This window comes from Endocarpon pusillum (assembly GCF_000464535.1).
Source record: "Endocarpon pusillum Z07020 unplaced genomic scaffold C698727, whole genome shotgun sequence".
Classification (NCBI taxonomy): domain Eukaryota; kingdom Fungi; phylum Ascomycota; class Eurotiomycetes; order Verrucariales; family Verrucariaceae; genus Endocarpon; species Endocarpon pusillum.
The window spans coordinates 212,208-231,609 of record NW_006913508.1 but is presented as its reverse complement, the minus strand read 5'-3'; the positions used below and the strand labels follow the sequence as shown (position 1 = coordinate 231,609).

At 50.7% G+C, this 19,402-nt stretch overlaps 6 protein-coding genes across 6 annotated transcripts in view; 3 read left to right on the top strand and 3 right to left on the bottom strand.

Moving 5' to 3' along the window:
• Positions 1–647, bottom strand: part of EPUS_02276 (Galactose-1-phosphate uridylyltransferase) — a gene marked incomplete at both ends in the record, with an annotated part of 1,265 nt that extends 618 nt beyond the window's left edge. Inside the window, 3 exons of the mRNA XM_007787759.1 lie at positions 1–251; positions 310–497; positions 547–647. The exon at positions 1–251 is cut by the window's left edge and continues 618 nt beyond it. Coding sequence (XP_007785949.1) covers positions 1–251; positions 310–497; positions 547–647 — 540 coding nt within the window. The remainder of the gene's footprint in view (positions 252–309; positions 498–546) is intronic.
• Positions 648–1,262: 615 nt separating this feature from the next.
• Positions 1,263–2,506, top strand: EPUS_02275 (uncharacterized protein; the record flags this gene model as incomplete). Its single annotated transcript, XM_007787758.1, has 3 exons — positions 1,263–1,295; positions 1,364–2,258; positions 2,379–2,506. 3 exons carry the CDS (start codon positions 1,263–1,265, stop codon positions 2,504–2,506), a joined length of 1,056 nt encoding a protein of 351 aa, XP_007785948.1.
• Positions 2,507–5,644: 3,138 nt separating this feature from the next.
• EPUS_02274 (uncharacterized protein) lies at positions 5,645–7,645 on the bottom strand (the record flags this gene model as incomplete). Its single annotated transcript, XM_007787757.1, has 2 exons — positions 5,645–7,388; positions 7,452–7,645. The coding sequence occupies 2 exons, from the start codon at positions 7,643–7,645 to the stop codon at positions 5,645–5,647; spliced, it is 1,938 nt and encodes a 645-aa protein (XP_007785947.1).
• Positions 7,646–10,691: 3,046 nt separating this feature from the next.
• On the top strand, positions 10,692–12,299 carry EPUS_02273 (uncharacterized protein; the record flags this gene model as incomplete). The annotated part of the gene is made up of 3 exons (XM_007787756.1): positions 10,692–11,447; positions 11,502–11,546; positions 11,592–12,299. The coding sequence occupies 3 exons, from the start codon at positions 10,692–10,694 to the stop codon at positions 12,297–12,299; spliced, it is 1,509 nt and encodes a 502-aa protein (XP_007785946.1).
• Positions 12,300–12,466: 167 nt separating this feature from the next.
• Positions 12,467–14,199, bottom strand: EPUS_02272 (uncharacterized protein; the record flags this gene model as incomplete). Its single annotated transcript, XM_007787755.1, has 2 exons — positions 12,467–13,967; positions 14,024–14,199. The coding sequence occupies 2 exons, from the start codon at positions 14,197–14,199 to the stop codon at positions 12,467–12,469; spliced, it is 1,677 nt and encodes a 558-aa protein (XP_007785945.1).
• Positions 14,200–15,774: 1,575 nt separating this feature from the next.
• Positions 15,775–18,108, top strand: EPUS_02271 (uncharacterized protein; the record flags this gene model as incomplete). The annotated part of the gene is made up of 2 exons (XM_007787754.1): positions 15,775–17,224; positions 17,294–18,108. 2 exons carry the CDS (start codon positions 15,775–15,777, stop codon positions 18,106–18,108), a joined length of 2,265 nt encoding a protein of 754 aa, XP_007785944.1.
• Between the last annotated feature and the right edge of the window lie 1,294 nt (positions 18,109–19,402).

Sequence of the window (19,402 nt, the reverse complement as noted above, 5' to 3'; positions counted from 1 at the left end):
GCGGAATTGTTGGTTCGGCTGTGTGGAGTGGTGGCTGGGTGCATCGGGAGGGAGATGCGTGGAGGATGCGAACTTTGCAAGAGGAGATGACGGTGAGAGATGGGCTGTGTATATCTCGGTCCACATGCGAATAATCGGCAGTATAGCAGATGGGGACATGTCGGCTAGGGTAAGGTTGTGGTGAGGAGAGAATGTAAGGACGTAGCATTTGCCTGTGACTGCTTCTGCTTTGAGCAGCAAGGACGCAAGACCTACCCAACTCGATCGGTTAGCATCCTATCCTCCTCATGGAACTTCTCTGGCTCTTACTTGGGCCGTCGTCGTTGGGATTGTACTCTTCCTGCTCCTCTTTCACGGCACTGTAATCATTCACAAAGACAAAAGTGTTTTCGTACTTTGGATTGGTCTGGCCCTGCGCTCGCTTATTACCAGGACAGAGATAGCATGAAGGATCGTATGCTGGAAGCTCGATACTTGCAGGCGGCTCTTGCTGGCCTCTTGTACAGTGTAAGCCTAAATCTACCATCCCTCAAAGTTGGACCATACTGCCATGGTCTATTTGCTCGGTGTGGGGAGACCAGAACCCAACTCCCACGGAGCGGATTGAACCTCCGATGAGAGATGTCGTCGAGGAGGTTATTGCTCATTCTGCGCGCAGATGTGAGTGATTCCAGTGACAGTCTGGTGGATTCAGCCGTGTCAGCTTTACCTGTGGCCAAGTAATCTTTGCGCTGTATGAACTGCCTACCTGCGGGGATCTACCTGTAGATGCTGGTGTCCCCGCTTCTGGTATTCATGTACAAAGACTGCGTTTCTGAATCCGCCATCGACAATGATAGAGTGATCTTAGACGGGCTTGATGGGTGGTCAGTACACACATAGCTGCGAAGATGACAAAAATTCAGCTTGGTACAATATCGCCAGTCTTGCATCGCCGGGAGGGTTCCATGCTTGCCAACCCAATGACGTCGGTTAAGTTCCTTCGACACTGCTGGGATCTGTCGCCAAGTCCTTGCGCTAGCTGGAAAAGGTTGATTATATAAGCACTCTATCTTCCGTCCAAGCTCCCGCATTGCTTTGATCATTCTGACGAGCGCATCAAGTCCAACGGCGCTGCCAATTGACTTGAGTAACAAGAACGGCTCGTTACTACTCGCAGGTCCCAGGGGATACACATCCTGTGCATGCAATCTCACTGAAAGCTGCCTCTTAATAGCAGCTCTTCCCTCTTATCCAACAACTGATCAAACTCCCCAGCAAGCATGCCTTGCAGCATCCATTCCCTACCCAATGAGGTAATTCGCTCTATATCAAGCGGTGGGACTCTTTACCTACGTACACCTTATCTCACTTTATATTGCAGATTCTGATCCAAATCCTCGCTCCCTTCCCCGTTCGCTCTCTCCTCTCAATAGCACCCACATCTCCACGTTTCTCCTCCCTCATCCTGCGCATCCTCCACTACCGTCTCCTTCTTGCTGCATCTCTAGGCTCCCACAAACTCATCCTGGAAGCCTACCATCCCATTCGCAAGTACAGCGAACCCTACCTCTTCTGCACCTACCTCAGCACCCCAGGCCTGTCATCAGCCCACGAGGGCGAGGGTTCCTTGTACGAAAACACCACGGTAGGCGGGCGATTCTCAAAGCTGAACCAGTTGTATTCATGCTTCCGACCCGAACGGCCAGGCGTGGAGGGCAATGTGCCTAAACGTCCATACCTAGCCGGCGGAACAGGAAGCCAAGCAGACTCCAGCTCCGCGTCTCAACCCATCTTCACTGACAACGGCGACGGCGGAAATCAAAAGATCGAGCACATCATCAACCTAGACAGCCACGAGCTCTTCAGCCAGTTCTGCACCATCGCAAACCTCGTCACCATCGGGCCCAGACGAGGCGTCTTCCTATCAGTCGTCAACGTCGAGGACAAGGTCATGCGAGTCTGGCGCGAATGGCTGGAAGAGCGAGCTCGAGCCTCAAGAGAAGAAGAGAAGAGGCAAAGCAAGAACAAGCAGCGGCGAGAAGCGGCGACAGAAGCCACCAACTTCGATACAACGGTCGAGGAGACGGAGCTGCAGGAACAGAAGCATGAGCAGGCGCGTGACATCGGCTCCTCCCCCTCCATCCTCTGGACCGACCACAACCGCAACGTCGGCCTCCTCGTCACAATCAAAGACCGCAAATGGCGCGCCGGGCCCGGACCGCTCCTCGTATCCGCAGACGAAGAACAACCCGCTAGCTACTCAATCGAGATCAAAGGTATGTCATACCCCGCCCCAGGCAAATACAATTCTCGAGTTTTTTTTCCCGTATCGCCACCTCTTTCCAGAATAGGCATGCAAGCAAGCTGATCACGTGTTTGCTGGCGTTTGGCGGCAGAACTGGTAGTGCGCACCACACACCTCATGCTGGCGGTCGAGGAGACGCAGGGACAGCAGACCAACATCTCGGGTAAGGCGATGATTTTTGGCTCATTTGCTAGGGCGGCAGATGCCACAACGGCTTAGAAGAAGAAACGATAGAAAGCAAGCAAGCAAGCAAGCAAGCAAGCAAGAAAGAGATGCATGATTGTATGAAGGCTTGGGTTCCATTCTGCTCTCTCCCTCCCCCTAAATCTACCACCCCCAAGGGCGATCGCGTGCGTCCTCTTGACCTCTCGGCCCCAATTTCTATTCTCTTCATATACTACTACTACTACTACTACTACTAAACCGCATTCATCAGGGGCTCGGCTCCATGGGCTCAAAGAGCCAATTCCTCCCAACCGTTTTTGGGGGGGTGATTACGAATAATCTCATGATAGGGATGGAACATATGACAAGTTAAGAACTAAAATTTAAATCTCTGTGGCTCTGTGTAGATTGTCTCAGATGATGCTTCGGCTTGGACACTGGCTGTGCGCCGCGGGGTACTGCGTGCTGGGATCCTTTCTAAAAATGTTCTATCTATTCTATTCTATGGGAGGGTGGATGGGTAAGTGAGGTGAGAACAGCGGGTTTCCGAACCGAGCTTTTTTTTTCGGATTTCGTGGAGTATGGAGTTTGGGATGGTGGGCATCTGGATCGGGATTGCTGGGGTTTCGATGGAGCAATGCAAAGCGTTATCGATCTGGACCTCAAAAATGGGCATGGCTGAGCGTTATCGCGTCTGGCTCTCTCTGAGGTCTCTGCAGTATGCGGAAAGGATGCTAAGTCCAGTACTGTAGATCCTAGGGAAGCATCCATCCGGAAGTGGTGCGTCGATCGAAATCACAAGATATCTCAAGGTTTCCTATGGACAGGTGTGGAGGTCATCGAACGGGGGTGAAGACATGGCAGCCCCTCCGCAGGAATGGGCGACGCGCCCGTGCGAAGCTTCGATCCCAGTCTTCCCCGCGGTCACAGACGGCGAGTCTCCATTATCTCCTTCGATCACATTCTAGGCCTGGCTGATTTGTTTGGAGTGGGTGGTTGCCGTAATCCGAAGAGCACATGTCCGCTCACTGGTGTTGTGGAACCACGGAAATGATGTTCAAGGGTATTTTGGGTGGAAGGAAAATAGACCTAGTGCCTCTAGGGAAGCACGTGTATCGTTGTGTGGGAGTAACCATCGCGATGAGGAGGAGGGAGCGAGGGAGACGGCTCACTAGATCTGGGAGAGTTGCATGCTAGGAGCGTGAAATCTGTTGTCAATGGGCCAGTCATTCCTGGGTACACGCTGCGAAGGGCAGACAGGGGTTTATCGAGCCGGAAAGTCGTCGAGCCGGATACTCGGCGAGCCAGCACCCCCAGCGCTTTAGCGCAGCAGCAACAGCAGCATACTTTCCATCGTCATTCTGGACTGAGGAGATTTGTGGCTCTGCTTGTCTCTGATTGCGTGCAAGATATCGTGGTGATCGCGAAGCCGGCAATTAGAGTTCTCGAAATTCGTTACCTTGAACTCAGCCAGCGTGATAGCAATTACCGTTTCCAGAAAGGTTTGATGTTTTCAACCTCAGTAGGTGCAGATGATGACTTGGCCTGTTTGGTCTGCGATTGGTTGATAGGTCCTTCATAATCGAGCTGAACAACGTACCACCCTTTTCTTGATAGCTTGCAGATGGCCAGCTGTTGTCGTAGACTGCTGGCGGTTTTCTTATCTTGCGAGCTTCCAATTCGTCTCCCGGTGTTTCTCTTCCGCAACATAGCTGCAATTAAATAGGCAACATCTGGCTCTAGCATCTAGTCGCATCAGTTCATTTGCTTGTAGCTACCCCTTGCTCATGATGCCAGAATTGGGAGAGTTTTGGCAGTTGTCTGACTGGAAGTTTAGCACGAGCGGCTCGCATCGTCCCCAAAAGGAGAAGCCGGTCAGTGCTCACATGATTGTGAGAGGTTCTGCTGATTTGCCGTCATGCAATTGGGTTGGGAACCCCACGTTTCGGGCGAAATGCATTGGACGCCGGGTCTGCTGGCTTGCATGAGCGTGGGCCTGGAGTGCCGATCATCACAGGCTCGTCCAAGCTTGACTACTCGACACAGAATTGTCACGTTCTGGCAGAGCCGCATAACAGAGATTCGGCCGATAAAGTCTTCCAGGCAGTAGTCGCTAAATCGTAACGGTGAAGACTTCTGTACCTTGACGCTTCATTGGCGATCTGGTAATCATTTGACCAATAGCCAACGCGAAGTCGCGCTCAACAAGGTAGTTTCCTTCACAGATTCAACGCTGGCCACCATGGCCTACCAATCTGGGTGGCAAGCCTTCCTTCTCCCAGCGGACGGCATTGAGCCTGAAGTCATAGGTGCTGATATAGGGATATATGTCGGCCGCAATGCTCAGGTGCAGCCTGACCTGGTCAGGATCCACAAACCTCATGATTTTAGATACCTGACAGAGAACTCTTAGCGCCAGGGACGATATATCATCCGTGCGCAAAACGCGCTGACAACAGTAGGCAGTACATCGTCCGCAATCGACGAATGGAGTCTCATCCTGTTCGATTAGGAAATGATTGCCGACATGAAAGCCGATTCGATGAGATGGCAAACGGAGCGATTACGCACTCGGGGAGAAGGTAAGTGGTTTCGCTGGGTGAATTAATGTTGAGCTATACTCATAGCCAAAAGCCAGGTATAACCAGTCAGCTGTTCACCAGGCACGTGCGACTTATGGCCCGACTCCGAGCGCACATTATCAGCGCACTTCCTTGCAACATGGTTCCTCATATGGATCAATGCAGCCTCAATCCGGATTCGGCAACGTGTCCTCAAGGGCAAACGTCGGCACAAGCCCTGCGGCGTATCCTCTCGCCCGACAGAACACCCGTTCTGACACAGATGAACGAGGCGGCAGGTCAATTGCAGGTTTTGCTCCCATCTCGAGGACCTCTTCGCACGCCGAAAGCTACACCAATACAGGACATGCGACTGCTCAACCAATCGCGATTGTTGGTAGGCACGCGCGCAGGGACAGTACTGATAGTATGTATGGATTTGCAAGGTCGCCCACAAGCGATGATCTCAGGGCTCGTAAGTGCGGACCGCGGCGCTGTCACTATTACTAACGGCTCTTAGCACCCTCGTATCCACGAGGCGACCAGCAAACATCGCCATATGACTGTGATCGTAGATACGGGAGGTGAATGAACGCGGTCGATGCTCAGGCTGTGCTGAAACTGCACCAGCTTAGATGGGTGAAGGCAGTGGTAAGTAGGCCGTCGATGGAGTATCCTCCAACACTTTGCTGACTCTCGGTGGTGACAACAGCTCAGATTCGAGTCTATTCACTTCAACATCCCTTCCGGTGGCCTGGATTGCTTCCTGCAGGCACTCCATACTTCGTTTGGTGAGGCTATTGTTAGGCCCTAAGACAACACGACGCTGCTCGATGACACCTCTCAAGATGTTCTCGGCGTCTTTTGCGCGATGTGTGTCGATTAGAAGAGTTGCTAGCCGATGCAAGACCTCCAGCCGATAAGGGTGGAAGCGGGCATATTTCTGGTCGATCATTTGGATCGTCTGCCACACCAGCGCAATGGATTCTTCCTTTGTGCGGACATACGACAAAACCCTGGCCATGGTTACCATGCTAGTGATGGTAAGGAAATTGGAGGGACCCATGATTTTAGACGCCAATGGCACGAGCTCTGCCAAGATCTGCAGTGCCCTTTCTCGATGCTCTTCTTCCCTCGCACACATCCAGGCGATATGGTACAGACCCACAAGTGCGGATGGCGACTGAGCGCCAAATCGATCTTTCAGATGCTGATGAGTATCTTCCAGGTGCTTGACTTCTACCGCAAAGCTCTTCAGTTGTCTCGCTGCCACTTTGATCAAAAATTCCGCGGTTGCTGCGACCGGATTGTTGGGCGTGTGTTGCAAGAAGGTGAGCACATTGCTCAGAAATTCAACTGCAAGCTCCTTGTGTCCATGTGCTTCAAGAATTGGAAGCATGCCGTTCAGCGCACTCAGACATTCCGGATCGTACTTCTCTATCATGAATTTGAGTAGTATATTTGCGTGACGAAAGCAGTCGGTAGCGCCTTCTGAAGCACCTTGACAGCGCAACACGCATCCACCAAAAAAACACCCAAGGAATCTTTGCGCGCGGTCTTCGCAAGGCTGCTGGCCGTTGACGTCTTTCATCGCATTCATGGAAAGTCGAAATTGACGATCGAGACCACGGGTCAGTTCTGCATGGTTAGAGACCAGTCTTGTTCCGGACAACATCTTATAGAAACTCATTTGGCTCGGTTGACTCGGCTCGGGGCCTGCCGAAGAGTCCTGGCTGAGGATTTGATTCATGACGCTATTGAAGCTTTCAGGAAACTCGAAGTTTTCAGGCATGTCGAAGCTCTCCAGAAGGTTCACTGACTCTGGTAGCACATCGGGAGATGAGGAGTTGCTTGACGAGAGTTCTTGTCGGTTGTCAGCATTTAATCTGTCAAGCGATTCTTGCAAGTTGAATTTTGGAAGCTCTTTTGGACGCTCAAGATCCATGCACGGTCTGTGTTCCCCCATTGGCTCATGCTGTGACGCTGGCGTCGATTGGCTAGTGGACTGGTTGCTGAAAGCCCCTGAAGGCGTAGCAGTCCAAGATGGTGTTGTCAGGGTCGAAGGACTTATATTGAGATGTAACCCATCTGGATGGATATTTAAAGAGGGGTTTTCGGGGTAAAGGTATTCTATATGGCGTGGGAGGGGCTGGTTGGCATCTATGGTAGCAAGAATGTCTTGGTCTGCTTTTCCTTTCCGCTTTAGGTAGGCGTTGACTTGTGATCGTCCCATGATACGACCGCGGAGCTTGACCTGAGGCCGGCCCAGATCCCTCTCAGCACGCTGAAAAGCCAACAGGAGATGGGCAAGGTCGTTTTCACGGAGGTTCTTGCCCAACCCCCAGGAAGTGATCTTGTCCTTGAATTGCTTCGTACTTTGTTGGTGTTAGTACACTGTGCTGCTACAGCGAGCACGGGATAGCACTTAGGTAGCTTACCTTGCTGTGATGTTGTATCGCTGCTGCATCCACATCCTAATCCTGTCCAGCTTCCATCCTTTCTCGCAGTAGAGAGTCTCAATCTCCTGGCGACAATGATTCCAATTAGTGATCTCAGGCGAGGGAGGGTGTTGTGAACTTGTCCCGTCACCTGGCGGTTGTAAACGGGCGACCCCAGGTCTGGTGGGCTCCATAGCCAGAATGCTCTGCTATGATTGATGTGTGGTACAGCAAGACAAGTAGTGGACAGATACACATGGGTAGTGGTTTGCTTGGACGGCGGTCAATATCTTCTATACGCACAACATCGAAGACTTTAGAGAACAGCATGTTGTCTACCGGTGTATCACTGAATGCCATATGCCCACCGGACGGTGGGTGAGGCAGAGAAGAAAACTCTGTTATGCGAACCTTGCGCCTTGCGAGTCTGCCTCGTCGCCTCGCGGCCTCGCTGGGTCAGTGTCAGTGTCATTAAGTCAGCGCTAACTGACTTTTAGACTAAGACCAACGAACATACTGGCCGTGATCTTTGCAAGGGTCAGTCCATCTGTTGGGAAGCAGGTCCACTGAAAAAGTACAAGCTAGAGCAGACAACTGTTGACCTTTAACCTCTCGAGGCAAAGCTACGGTTAGTAACTATCCAATCCACGAGCAATCTGCCCAGTAGGATTTCGATGCAGCAAAACGAGGCGCGTAGACGTCGACTGTCAGTGACGCACAAGCTTCGTCACCTTTGGCTATGGTCATTGGCACTGATCAACTCTACTAGCCACATCTCTTGTTGCTTCTCATCAGGGAGCAGTGCCCGCTTCCGACTCCGAGGCAGATGGTGTTGATGATGGTGGCTGTGCTGGTATCTTCCCATCAAAGACAGAGGTGCTACTCCCAACGACTCCAGCAGGGGAGGCTGTGTCACCGCTACTCCTCAGTATTCTGCTTGGGCGTGATAGGGCATTTGATATTCTTTCGAGCACACCGCTACTGAGTTAGTCCACTGTTGGAAAAAGGGCGCACCTGTAGTTACCAAAGTCTTCCGATCTTTACAACACAGCTCAGTGCAGGTCAAGTACAGCTGTCACTCTTAGAGTCCTGATGCCCCTCTCCCTTTTGACTTGATGATGCCCCTTCAACAACCGCACACATCGCCCTCCGTGACCTAAGGATCCGGTTCCTTGCTGTTTTCCGCTCAACTATACTATCCTATTTGGTGGTCCCCGAGATGCCCACTGATTGGGCGACCGAGCAGTGGCAGCCATACAAAAGTCCTGACACTAACTTGGTTTAAGTAAATAGTTGAGCCGGAACTTACCACGCTATCACGAAATGCATCATCCTTCCTCCTTTATTTTATTACTCCATACAGCTGGCGGTCAATTCCTGTGACACATCAACTCGCGCCAAATATATCATGATACCGTTCTTCGGTTGCATCTTCACCAGCAAAAGTTCCACACCACAAAAGTACTAACCCCCCGCCCTTAAGTGACATGCTTCACGGCATCTTCCATCGTACTTTCGCAGTGGCGAGAATGACTGGATCATGCTCTTGTCATGCCAACTGAAGCAATATGCCTGCTGCGACTGGCCATATATCCGTCACATCTACCATCAGTACGAGTGTGAGGACCTTGTCATGGAAGCTCTCTCACATATCTCCTGAGGTTTTCAATGTGTTATGTGTGCCTCTTCTTTGGTCTCCTTACTGAACCTCACCAGCAGTTGTTCGGAACGAGATTCTATTGTTGACCTACCCCCTCAAGCTTTCTTCTACTCTCACTTACGAGCTCTACTATCCTAGAGCTGTGATATCACAATATTGTCACCTGCACCGACTCAGCCGTGGCCCCAGTCCTCCTCCTCTTGCCTAAATAGGAAATTCACCTTTCCATCCAATCAATTACCGGCGAAAACTAAATCTCAACTCAAGATCACCAATCACACCTCACCATCACTACTCCCCATTCCACAAACATGTCCTCGGACACCCTTTCCCCGGGAGCTCCCTCCGAAAAATCCTTCGCGACAACCCACCTTAACAACAGCCACTCCTCCAGCAGCAAATCAGACTCGGGCTCGGGCGGCGATTTCTCCAGAAATCTGTTCTCAGCACTACCAAAAACAAATGACTATGACTATGCAATGCGTCGGTATCTCTCGCAGAAAAGGTGTCAGGAGCCATGGTCCGCTCTGGCTAGATGATGCCTCAGCTGCCCAAGTTGCGCATGGATTCTCTGAGGCGGTCGATGGCTAAACGTTACTATGCTACAGCGTGCTGGTGGGCTGCGTCATAAATATTCCCTCTTTTGGTACCATGCTGCCTTCTTGGGTAAGCTGCCACTATTGACCGAAGTGCGCTTGGCGTTAGGGGACCGCGCGGCGTCGGCAGAGGCAGAGGCGCTCTTTGTTCGTATTTCAGGATATTAGTATAGCTAGATCCATGGCTGTAAATGCCCAATACCTTGTTTGGCTACATCAGCGTCTCCGCGCAAGTGGTTGAGGGTATTTAATGCAAGGTGTGTGTTGGCCTGTCCTAGTCCAGGATTGAGTTAGTCGGTCGCCTGTGTTCTTGCCTACTTACCCCGCAGCGCCCCCGGAAAGGGCGAGCCCGAGCGGCCGGAGGGTTCGAGCTCACAGTCTCTCCATCTATGGTTCTCTTTACGAGAACAGGAAGACTGTTGATATTGTGTAGGCTGACACGCTCCAATGCCTAAGCATTGTGCATCACACCGCCGGTCCTCAACCAACGCTATCGCATCGAGATTCTCAGTGGCGCCGTCCGCTGTTTGTGCTGCATGAATGCCCAAGCATGATCTATGATCGGCGGTGTCCAATAATCTATCACTTTTTGTGGAGTAGTGGCTTCTGCATGCAGATATGCAAGTTTGCAAGCGAAGCGTGTCCCGCACCACCCCGATCAACCACACCATTACGGGCAGAGCCTCATGGAACGACCGAGTGGAAGCTAGCAGCCGCTTTCTGGCAGCGGGCGACACGGCATGTGGGAAGAAGTTGGTGTCCCGATATAGCGGTTCTTGTACTTGGATAGTAGCTCGTTGGTCTTGTAGCACCATGTTGTATTACTCCTAAGCTTCACTTATGTCCAGTAGAGTACCTGAGCCTCGTGCTGAATAAGAGACTTGTCCAAATCTCTGGTCTGCGCGCTGAACGTCGTTCTGGGAACTCCAGATCCTGGTGATCATCAAGTTCCTTGTCTTTACTTTCTAAGAATCAAAAGTCTCCATGCCTCGCCGCTACGCACCCAATGGCTACGATGACCATCGCAGTGGTGATAGAAGAGGCCGTCGATTACCTAGAGATGGCCCAGGCCCCGGAGACATACACGACCAACAAAGTACGCGCGGGAGCACGGAGCAACTGAGTAGTCGAGATCCGCAGGAAAGAAGATACCTCAGGGAGTCCAGGAATTATCCAGATCCAGGGAACGCTGAAGATCGTGCTGAAATCAGGGTTGCTAGGCGCCCGAGAGAACTGAGAGGTCCTCGCGAGCCGCGGTACGGTATGGAGCTCCCGTCCATCAGGGACGATACGCGCACAGAAAATTCTCGCCCTCATGAAAGGTTCAACCTGCAAGGTGCCAGAGATCCCATACAGATTGCGGCATCAGCAAACATACAGAACGCGAGCGAAGGCGGGAGAGACAGGGCGCAGGCAAGGTATCATCAAGACACAAGACAGCCCGGAAGTGAAATGGACGATGCTGGATTTCTCAGCCAGAACAGAGAAGACTGGGACGGAAGAAATCTTGAAAACGAACAAGAATATCAAAGAAGTGAGCGATCAAGCACTTGGAACGACATGGCAGAACAGGCTCCAATACATCGCGGCAACTCACGAGATCCCAGACTCTCCTCTGCGCATACACGCATGGCCACATACTTCCTGCCATCAGAAGGAATCAGCCCTGAGATCATTCAAGCCGACCTTGGTAAACATCTTGGCCGAGACGCCACATTTCGCCCTGGTACGAATCGAGAGGTAAGGAGTATCCATATTCCTGAAAGCCAATAATGTGGGTTAACGGAAGTATAGGGAATTCCTGGTTACCTCATCAGAGCTGGCCGTCCATTAACACAAGTAAGTACGGCTAATGGTGGTTGCGCACAAACTGAATCCTGGCAGAATATGATATCCGAACTGATGGTCAATTCGAAGCGATCGCCAGACGAAAGTCTACGGCGGAGAGGAGTGCCAGGTCAAACCAATCAAGTTTACCGGCCAGACCTTATCGCGGGACGAGAAGATCTCGAATCCACTTCCCGATTTCCTCCTTCCCCACATGCTCCACATTCTCCAGACGACGTTGGAAATTCTAGGAGACGGTCGTCAACAGCAGAGTACGGCGGTGGGAGGGACCTGTTCGACCGACCTGAGAGAGTCGAATATCGTTCCCGTAGGCCCAGCCGAGGATTGCAAGACCAGCCGCATATTCGCTCTTCGGAAGTCAGGGGAAGCTCCGTAAGCCAAAGTAGTTCATATGACAGTCCGTGGGGAGGGAGTGGGGCAACGCAGCGATCCAGTCGCTCGAGTTACTCGACCGCTCCATCATCTGTGCAAAGCATTTTAGACGATCAGGAACGCGAGGTCGGGCACGGCCTGACACAGTATGCACCAAGACGAGGTAGCATAGCACACTACACTGGTGCGAGTCAAGCTTCGATATCCGCTGATCAGTCTTACATCGACCCCAGAACCGGTGCAAGAGTCACAATGCCAGCAAGACGTGCAGCGAGAGAGAGGCCTGCACCGAGTCCGGCAATGCAGCCAGAGGATGATCCCCCAGGTTGGGATGATACACCAAATTTTCGAGGGTTCGCTGGAGGCTCCTAAGACATATCAAACAATGACCAGACATTGCAACGAAAATGCAGTTGGGCAGGCTCCCTTGACCTGCAACTGTTCCTTGAAAGCTGGTCACCATGGCTTGAATGCTTGGTCGTCAAATCAATCCAGAGATAATTGCATAGTCTGGACCACATTGATTGTGAAGCTCTCTGTCAACGCGATCTTACCCGGTTTAGTTCCTTCAAGAATATCTCGTGCCGTCGTATAGCTTCCAGATAGTAGGGATGATCTGACATGATATCCCACCGCTGGACTCTTTGTAGAGCTTCAAAGCTGGTCTTTTGCGCTTCCAGATAATGGCCCAGATGGCAAAGAACCCGCGCCTTAGAGGAAACAAGCGCTACTGTCTGCATATGCAACGGGTCAAACACTTTCTCTGAACGAATTTGTGTCTCATGCAATATCTTCAATGCTTCCGCGCGCAGGTTGGGTTCCATAGCCAGTCTCCAAGCTAGATGGTAGTCTGCGATAATGCAATATCGATGATTCGCGCCCCATATCGTTTTCATCTGCTTGGCAACTTGGCGCAATTTACAGATATTGATGCCACAGGTCTTAACCTTCCTCATAGCCATGGAGATCATGAATGCCATGGAGACGATAAGCGGATCTTCGGGTTCGAGATGAAATGATGCTGCAACCTGAGCCTGCGAAAGAAGCTCGACTGCAAGTGTTGCATTTTTATGGAGAAAGAGGTTGGCAAGGGCAGTATTGAGTATCGATAATATCTGATCATTTTTCTCTTGCACGAGTCTCTCGAAGATCATCCCAGCCCATAGCATATAGTATTTTGCTTCTGCTGTCTTCTCTTGACCACAAAGGACATTGATCTGAAGAGAAAGAGTTGTCCAAGTCTCGGGCCGCGGAGAGTTGAGATCCGAGTCTAGTTCGGCACTTCTCATGGTGTCGAGCTGCTCCTTAAACTCATCTAACGGGAAAACTGAGTCTTCTATCGGCCTGCCCATCAGCTCCTGGAATGCCTCGGTCGGTGTTGGAATGCTAAAGGTTGACGGCGAAGAGAGGCCCATTGTCTGGTCAATGATCTCGCCAGCAAGCATTTGATCATCGAGATGGACGTCATGCATGCACCCTTGTGGGACGCTACGTGGTACTTGAGATGCTCGTCTTGGATAAGGTGTGCATGCTTCGACATCGCTTCCAATCCCGAGCAAATCGTAGGTCCTCGCAACGCTCGAGTCGATTTCGAATGGCGCAAGGGATGGCAAGCAATTTGCCTCACTACTGCCAAACGACTCAGGCGTCAATATCGATGCCTTCTCCGAATTGGAAAGCTGGGAAGGCCCCTGCGAACGGTTTGGGGTATGGTTGACCGACATAGCCGAACTTAAGGAAGAAGAGCGGTTCCAGGAGCAGGGTAGGTCAAGGTGCCCAAATTTCCGGTTCCTGTATGGTAGGATCGGAAAACAATTTGTATCTTGATCAACAATCATCCCATTGTGATACCCATGATGAACGGCTGGTAAACCAGTTTCTCCGTCCGCGGCGTAGAATCCAGTGGTGTTCGTCGCATGATATGGCTCTCCACTTCGGGCATGACTCTGCTTGACCTGTCGATCATAGCGTTTCACCCAACTGTTTACTCGATATTTCGTAACACCCCAAGCTTTAAATTTCGTCTTGTACATTCGGTGCCTTGGGGAGGGTCAGGAGGAGACCACAATGCTGCGAGTGAAGAGGTCGATACTCACGTAGCAACAAACCCATGACTTTCACGCATGATATCGCAGACCTCACGCAGAGGCCTGTTCTCCGTCTCATATAGATGTAAGATATGCTCTCGATGTTGCTCCCAATTCAGCACTTGCACTGGGCGCCGGCCTCCTCTACTCCTGACACGCTCTTCACCCGCTTCTGTAGACGCCATGAGGTGTCTTAGAGGCCTGGCCACCCACGCCTGAACAGAATTTGAAGTCTTCCTTCTTGCTGGAGGTTGCAGGGTGAGGGTTGAATGAGATTAGAGATAAGTTTGGTGTGAACAGACTGAGGGAAGGCGCCCCGCAGGAGAATACCAACTATAACCACCTCGACTTTCCGGAGCCTGGCCCCCGTCAGGTAAGTGCGAATCTGGGGAACGAGGGCCGGGTGAGAAGGTTTGGTCAAGGAGAAAGCGCATGCTCTCAATCACAGAGCCGCCTGGGGATCTACACGGATCAGCAGACATGTTTTCCACAGGTTGAAACTGGTGTGTGCCTTGTAAGGCCGAAGCAGGCGTACTCCGTACGAGTACTTTCAATGCAGGCACTGGCAGTTGTGCTATGGAAGGGGCTGAGTACACCATTCAAAACTATTCGAGCTTTGTGTGGGTTTGGGGCCGGGAGAAATGAAATGGATTCGCGCCAAGAGGTGGAAGTGAAGCGCTTTGACCCCAACCATTTCCCACCGCACCTGGAACCTTCTATAATCTACTACTCAGCTCAACCATGAGGCGTACTACACATGTGTGCCAATGACGCCCCAGAGGTGCGCAGCGCGGTGTGCTCTTTGTTGTCCAAGTCCGCATAGATCCAGCCTCGCTTCTTATGTGTCATCCGCTTGTTTGTGGCCAGCATCGTGGTCAGCATCGTGGTAGCCGGTCAGTTACGACCTCAAACAGAGAATGGACCTCATCTGTGCCTTTCTCAACCCAATCACATTGCTTCTGCACTCCACAGGGCGAAGGGCACATTTGCAACATGAACATGCTGTGGCTAACTCTACTGTTATGTTGTATTATTGGCGTAACTCGGACGTGTCGTCGTTTGTCAGGGGTCATATCCTTGACACATGAGGAAAAGCCAATGATGCCGATGGATACAGTGAAGCTGATACAATCAGGTCATTCAGGGCGACAGCCGGGTCAACTCGAGGTGTTCTTCCATCATAGCCTGTAAACTTACCAAATCGCTGGAACAGTTTGTTTGACGTTTGTCGCACGTTTGGTAATCGGCCCGCGGCACACATCCCGTCCGGTGGAACGAACATCATTTCGATCTCAAACACTGGTGTATTAACCAGCGTCCAACCCTTCCAGCTTACAGGAGTCACGACACAGCTTGCTGATTATGGAGATTGCCTCAACAGGAAAGGTCCACAACAGACTCTCGACATTACCTGCCGCAGAAACACGGCACCGCATCAGGGATTCGAGCGGTCTACACTTCGTTTTACGCTATTGATCTCGGTAAGCACTCTAGTAGCCACATCGTGTGTTAGCTTCAAAGATTCACTTGAATTGACAGCAAACTTCGTACATTTCCTGCTACAGAATAGATCAAGTCTTGGGGACCCGTTGATCATGGGTTGATTGATTTTCTCTTTCACTTAATATTCTTTATCATTCTTCTCTCGGGAAAAAGATCAGCAATTTTCTCATAGAGACTTTGCTATTCGGGGAGTATACCACATATTCAAGCCAAATAGCTATCTCTGCTTTGTTACACCATTTCCGTCTGAATACGAAATGCCATGCCTCGGCCGCTGTAAGATCTCATGCCTCGACTGCTGCAACAATAACGAAGAATTCAACCGTCCTACGGTAGCATCATCAGACCACCAAAGGTTGCCAAGTTCGCAGCGATTGTCCGCTGAGCGACCTCATCCATCATCTCGTGTGCCAGACGTCGCGCCTAGGCCGGCCCCGACAGATACTTCGTCTCATACAGCTCCAGGCGCGGTAGGAGGATCTTCAACAGCAGGATCATCTTATGTAACAGGCGCCGCTGCTACCAGGTCTGCCACAAAGATTCCACATCGTGCAGCAAGAACAGTTGCCACTGAGCATTCAAGAGACAATACACCTCGTGTAGCGTCCACCGCTGTCGGTATATCTTCAATTTCAGGATTGCCTCATACAACAAAGGCCACTGTTGTTGCGTCTTCAACGGAGAGTCTGGCTACTGGTGGGTCACCATGCGGAGGCGCTGCTGGATCTCCAAGAAGAGGTCTTTCCACAAGGGAATCATCTTGTATAGGAAGACTAGCCCCCAAGCCTTCAACAGGTGGCCCATCGACAGGAGAGCTGACTCATGCAAGCCAAAACACGGCTGCGGCCGGACCTCCAGCAAAACCACTTTTAAGTGGAGCATCCTCGAGCTCAGGAGAACCATCTTCTGACCTAGGATCTTTGACAGAACTGCCTTCAGTAAGAAGATCATCTCCTCTTGGAGTGCTACCATCTATGGGCGGATCTTCTCCTGACGAAGAATTACATCGATCAGGTATATCGTCTTTTGCAGGAGGAAGATCATTCGTCGAAGGATCACAACAGGGACAAGGCTCTTTTCTTGAGGGAGGATCCCCTCGCTCGGAAGGATCATCCATTGAATCATCACCAAGTGGGGGATCCTCCTTAGCAAGTGGGTCACCTCGTTCGGGAGGATCACCTAGTTCGGGAGGATCACCTAGTTCGGGAGGATCACCTCGGTCGGGAGGATCACCTCGTTCGGAAGGATCACCTCGTTCGGGAGGATCACCTCGTTCGGGAGGCTCCCCTCGCTCACAGCGTTTATTGCGCTCCAGAGAATCACCTCGTTCAAGAGGGCCTGATGCTGGGTCTTCAGCATTCCCGCCTAATGCTCGAAGCACAGGTGCAGCATCCCTCAAGTCGTCGAAAAGTCTATCTCGTATATGCGAGCTAGCAGGCGACACGTTCACAGGTCCTCCTGACCGTGGATTTCGTCTGCTCGAACTTCTTATTGAGACAGAGTTCTACCTTACCGCGAAGGACAGATGCCATTTGAAGTCAGACATAGATGAAGCCATGGGATTGCTTGCAGCTAACTACAATGGAACTGTAGATAAGATTTATCCACGGATGCGACCGAATCTTCGGCCGTATAAGCAGCAAGGTGACTATAATAGGTGGTCTCTGGTCGACAATGACAGTATAGCATCTCGCCTGCCCGCACGCTGTAAGTAGCTCTCATTCCAGACACTTTCAATAGTCTATAGCAGGATCGTGACTGATAAAATTCTTATAGGGGGAATCGAGCTGGTATCACCAATCTTCCAAGTCTCTCGTGGCTCAATATGGCGAAAACAGGTCAAAGAAATGTGGCAATTTCTTGGCCGATATTATGACATTACTGGAGGCCAGTCGTGCGGGACTCATTTCCATATTTCAATCAAGCCAGATATCACGTTGCCACAGCTTAAGCGCATTGCGCAGGCCGTCATACAGTTTGAGCCAGCCATCGAGGCATTGGTGCCAGCATGTCGAAGGGGAAACAAATATGCCAAAAGCAATTGGCTCGATAATTTTTCCCTGGGACATTGCAACTTATCTCGAAGCCAATGTATTGATGAGATTTCGAAAGTACGCAATGCTGACGAGCTAGTGGAATTGATGGGCGAAACCTTTGACAGAAATTATTCTTGGAACTTTACCAGCTTGAGGTGCCGGAACAAGCCAACGCTAGAATTCCGCAAACCACCGGTGTGCACGACAGTGGAACAGAATCTTGGCTGGGCAGAGTTTACAATCTCCTTCATTCAAACAGCCATCAAATGTGCAACTTCCGAGAGACTGCAGCAAGTTCCTCCTACCGTTCAAGGTCTGCGCTGGTTCTTGCAGCAGGGCCACGAACCCACAGTGAATGAACCTAGCTTGTTGGACGTTATATTCGACGGCAAACCTGCGAACGCAGCCCTAGCACCGAAACCTCGGCCAGAAGACTACTTCATCGAGCCTGCAGATATCGTAAAATGGAACGGGAGACTTCAGGGGAAAGGCGCGGAAGATGTGAAGCAGATTCTGAAAGCGGCAGCGGATGCATACCCGCCATACTGGATATAGAGGACAGTCATTCATATTCCAAGGCACCTTGAAAGAATGCGGGATTCTGTCCTGCTGAAACCAAAAAGGCCACCACTTGAGCAGAATGGATCGCATCCACCAGCTGATAAGCTAGTCTGAAATAGCTGACCAAGGACATAAGTGAGGGGCACATTGAAATGTGCTGAGCGGATTGCCCACTTCCAGTACTCCACGCTCACCTCTGTGCCTGCGAGAGAGGCTTCGCAAAGATAGCTTCGGGGTATTCTGCTTTCTTGAGGTTTGCCTGACTAGGAATCTAGTAGAGGACAGCGTGTTCCCAGACAAGCGAAAAGAACAAGCGCAACAAGCAACAAAGGAAGTTTATTTAATATGCCACGACATATCCCTATGTCTTCTAGATACATGGCTCAGCGATGAATCCATTGGGTAGCAAAACTTGACTGGTCAGTTCGCATAGCAGATATATCTCTTCTTCCAGCACCTAGCCTCTCCTACGGCGGAGTTAGAGAGCGCAGATATAGCTGAAGTGAACTTTTTGATCCAGGATTGTCTCAATTTATCATGAATGAATCTCTGAAATAGTGCAACATCTTTTTGCGGGAAATGGCGATCTGTCTTGTTCAAATGGGCGCCTTTTCATTTTAGTCAACAAGTCGCTAAGCCTTCAGATGACTCAGGGTGGCACTATTGCGCGTTGCAGAATTGTTGCGAATTCCTTGGCGGGACCCTCGAATTGCTGGCGCTGGCGTTGCTGCTCTGTCGAACAGAAACAGCTCTTGAGGATTAAATATGGATTTCTATTATGTAAAAAGTATATCCAAATGATGCTGAGTTCCTCCTGATTCTGATGATATAGATCTTAAATGTAGAGAATCCTTTTTGGTAAAATGGAATCTACTATGTAAGAAGTCAACTTTATTGATTAGGATCTGTATTAGTATTGATCTATATCATCAGAATCAGGAGGAACTCAGCATCATTTGGATATACTTTTTACATAATAGAAATCCATATTTAATCCTCAAGAGCTGTTTCTGTTTGGCAGAACAACGCCAGCAATTCTCTACATAACGCCAAGAGATTCGCAACAATTTTGCAACGCGCAATACAACAAGTACCACAGATGGCCCATGACTGACTGAGAAACCTGTACATTTTACTCATTTTGTTATTGTTAACAGGAGTCGAAGTTTGCAGTGTGAGGACAAGCATGAGGTCATGTTTCACGTCAGTCCCGTGTAAGAGACTTGGAGTAAGTAGAATTAGGTCCAACCGAGTCACACATACATTGCAATACTGTAGGAGGATACTA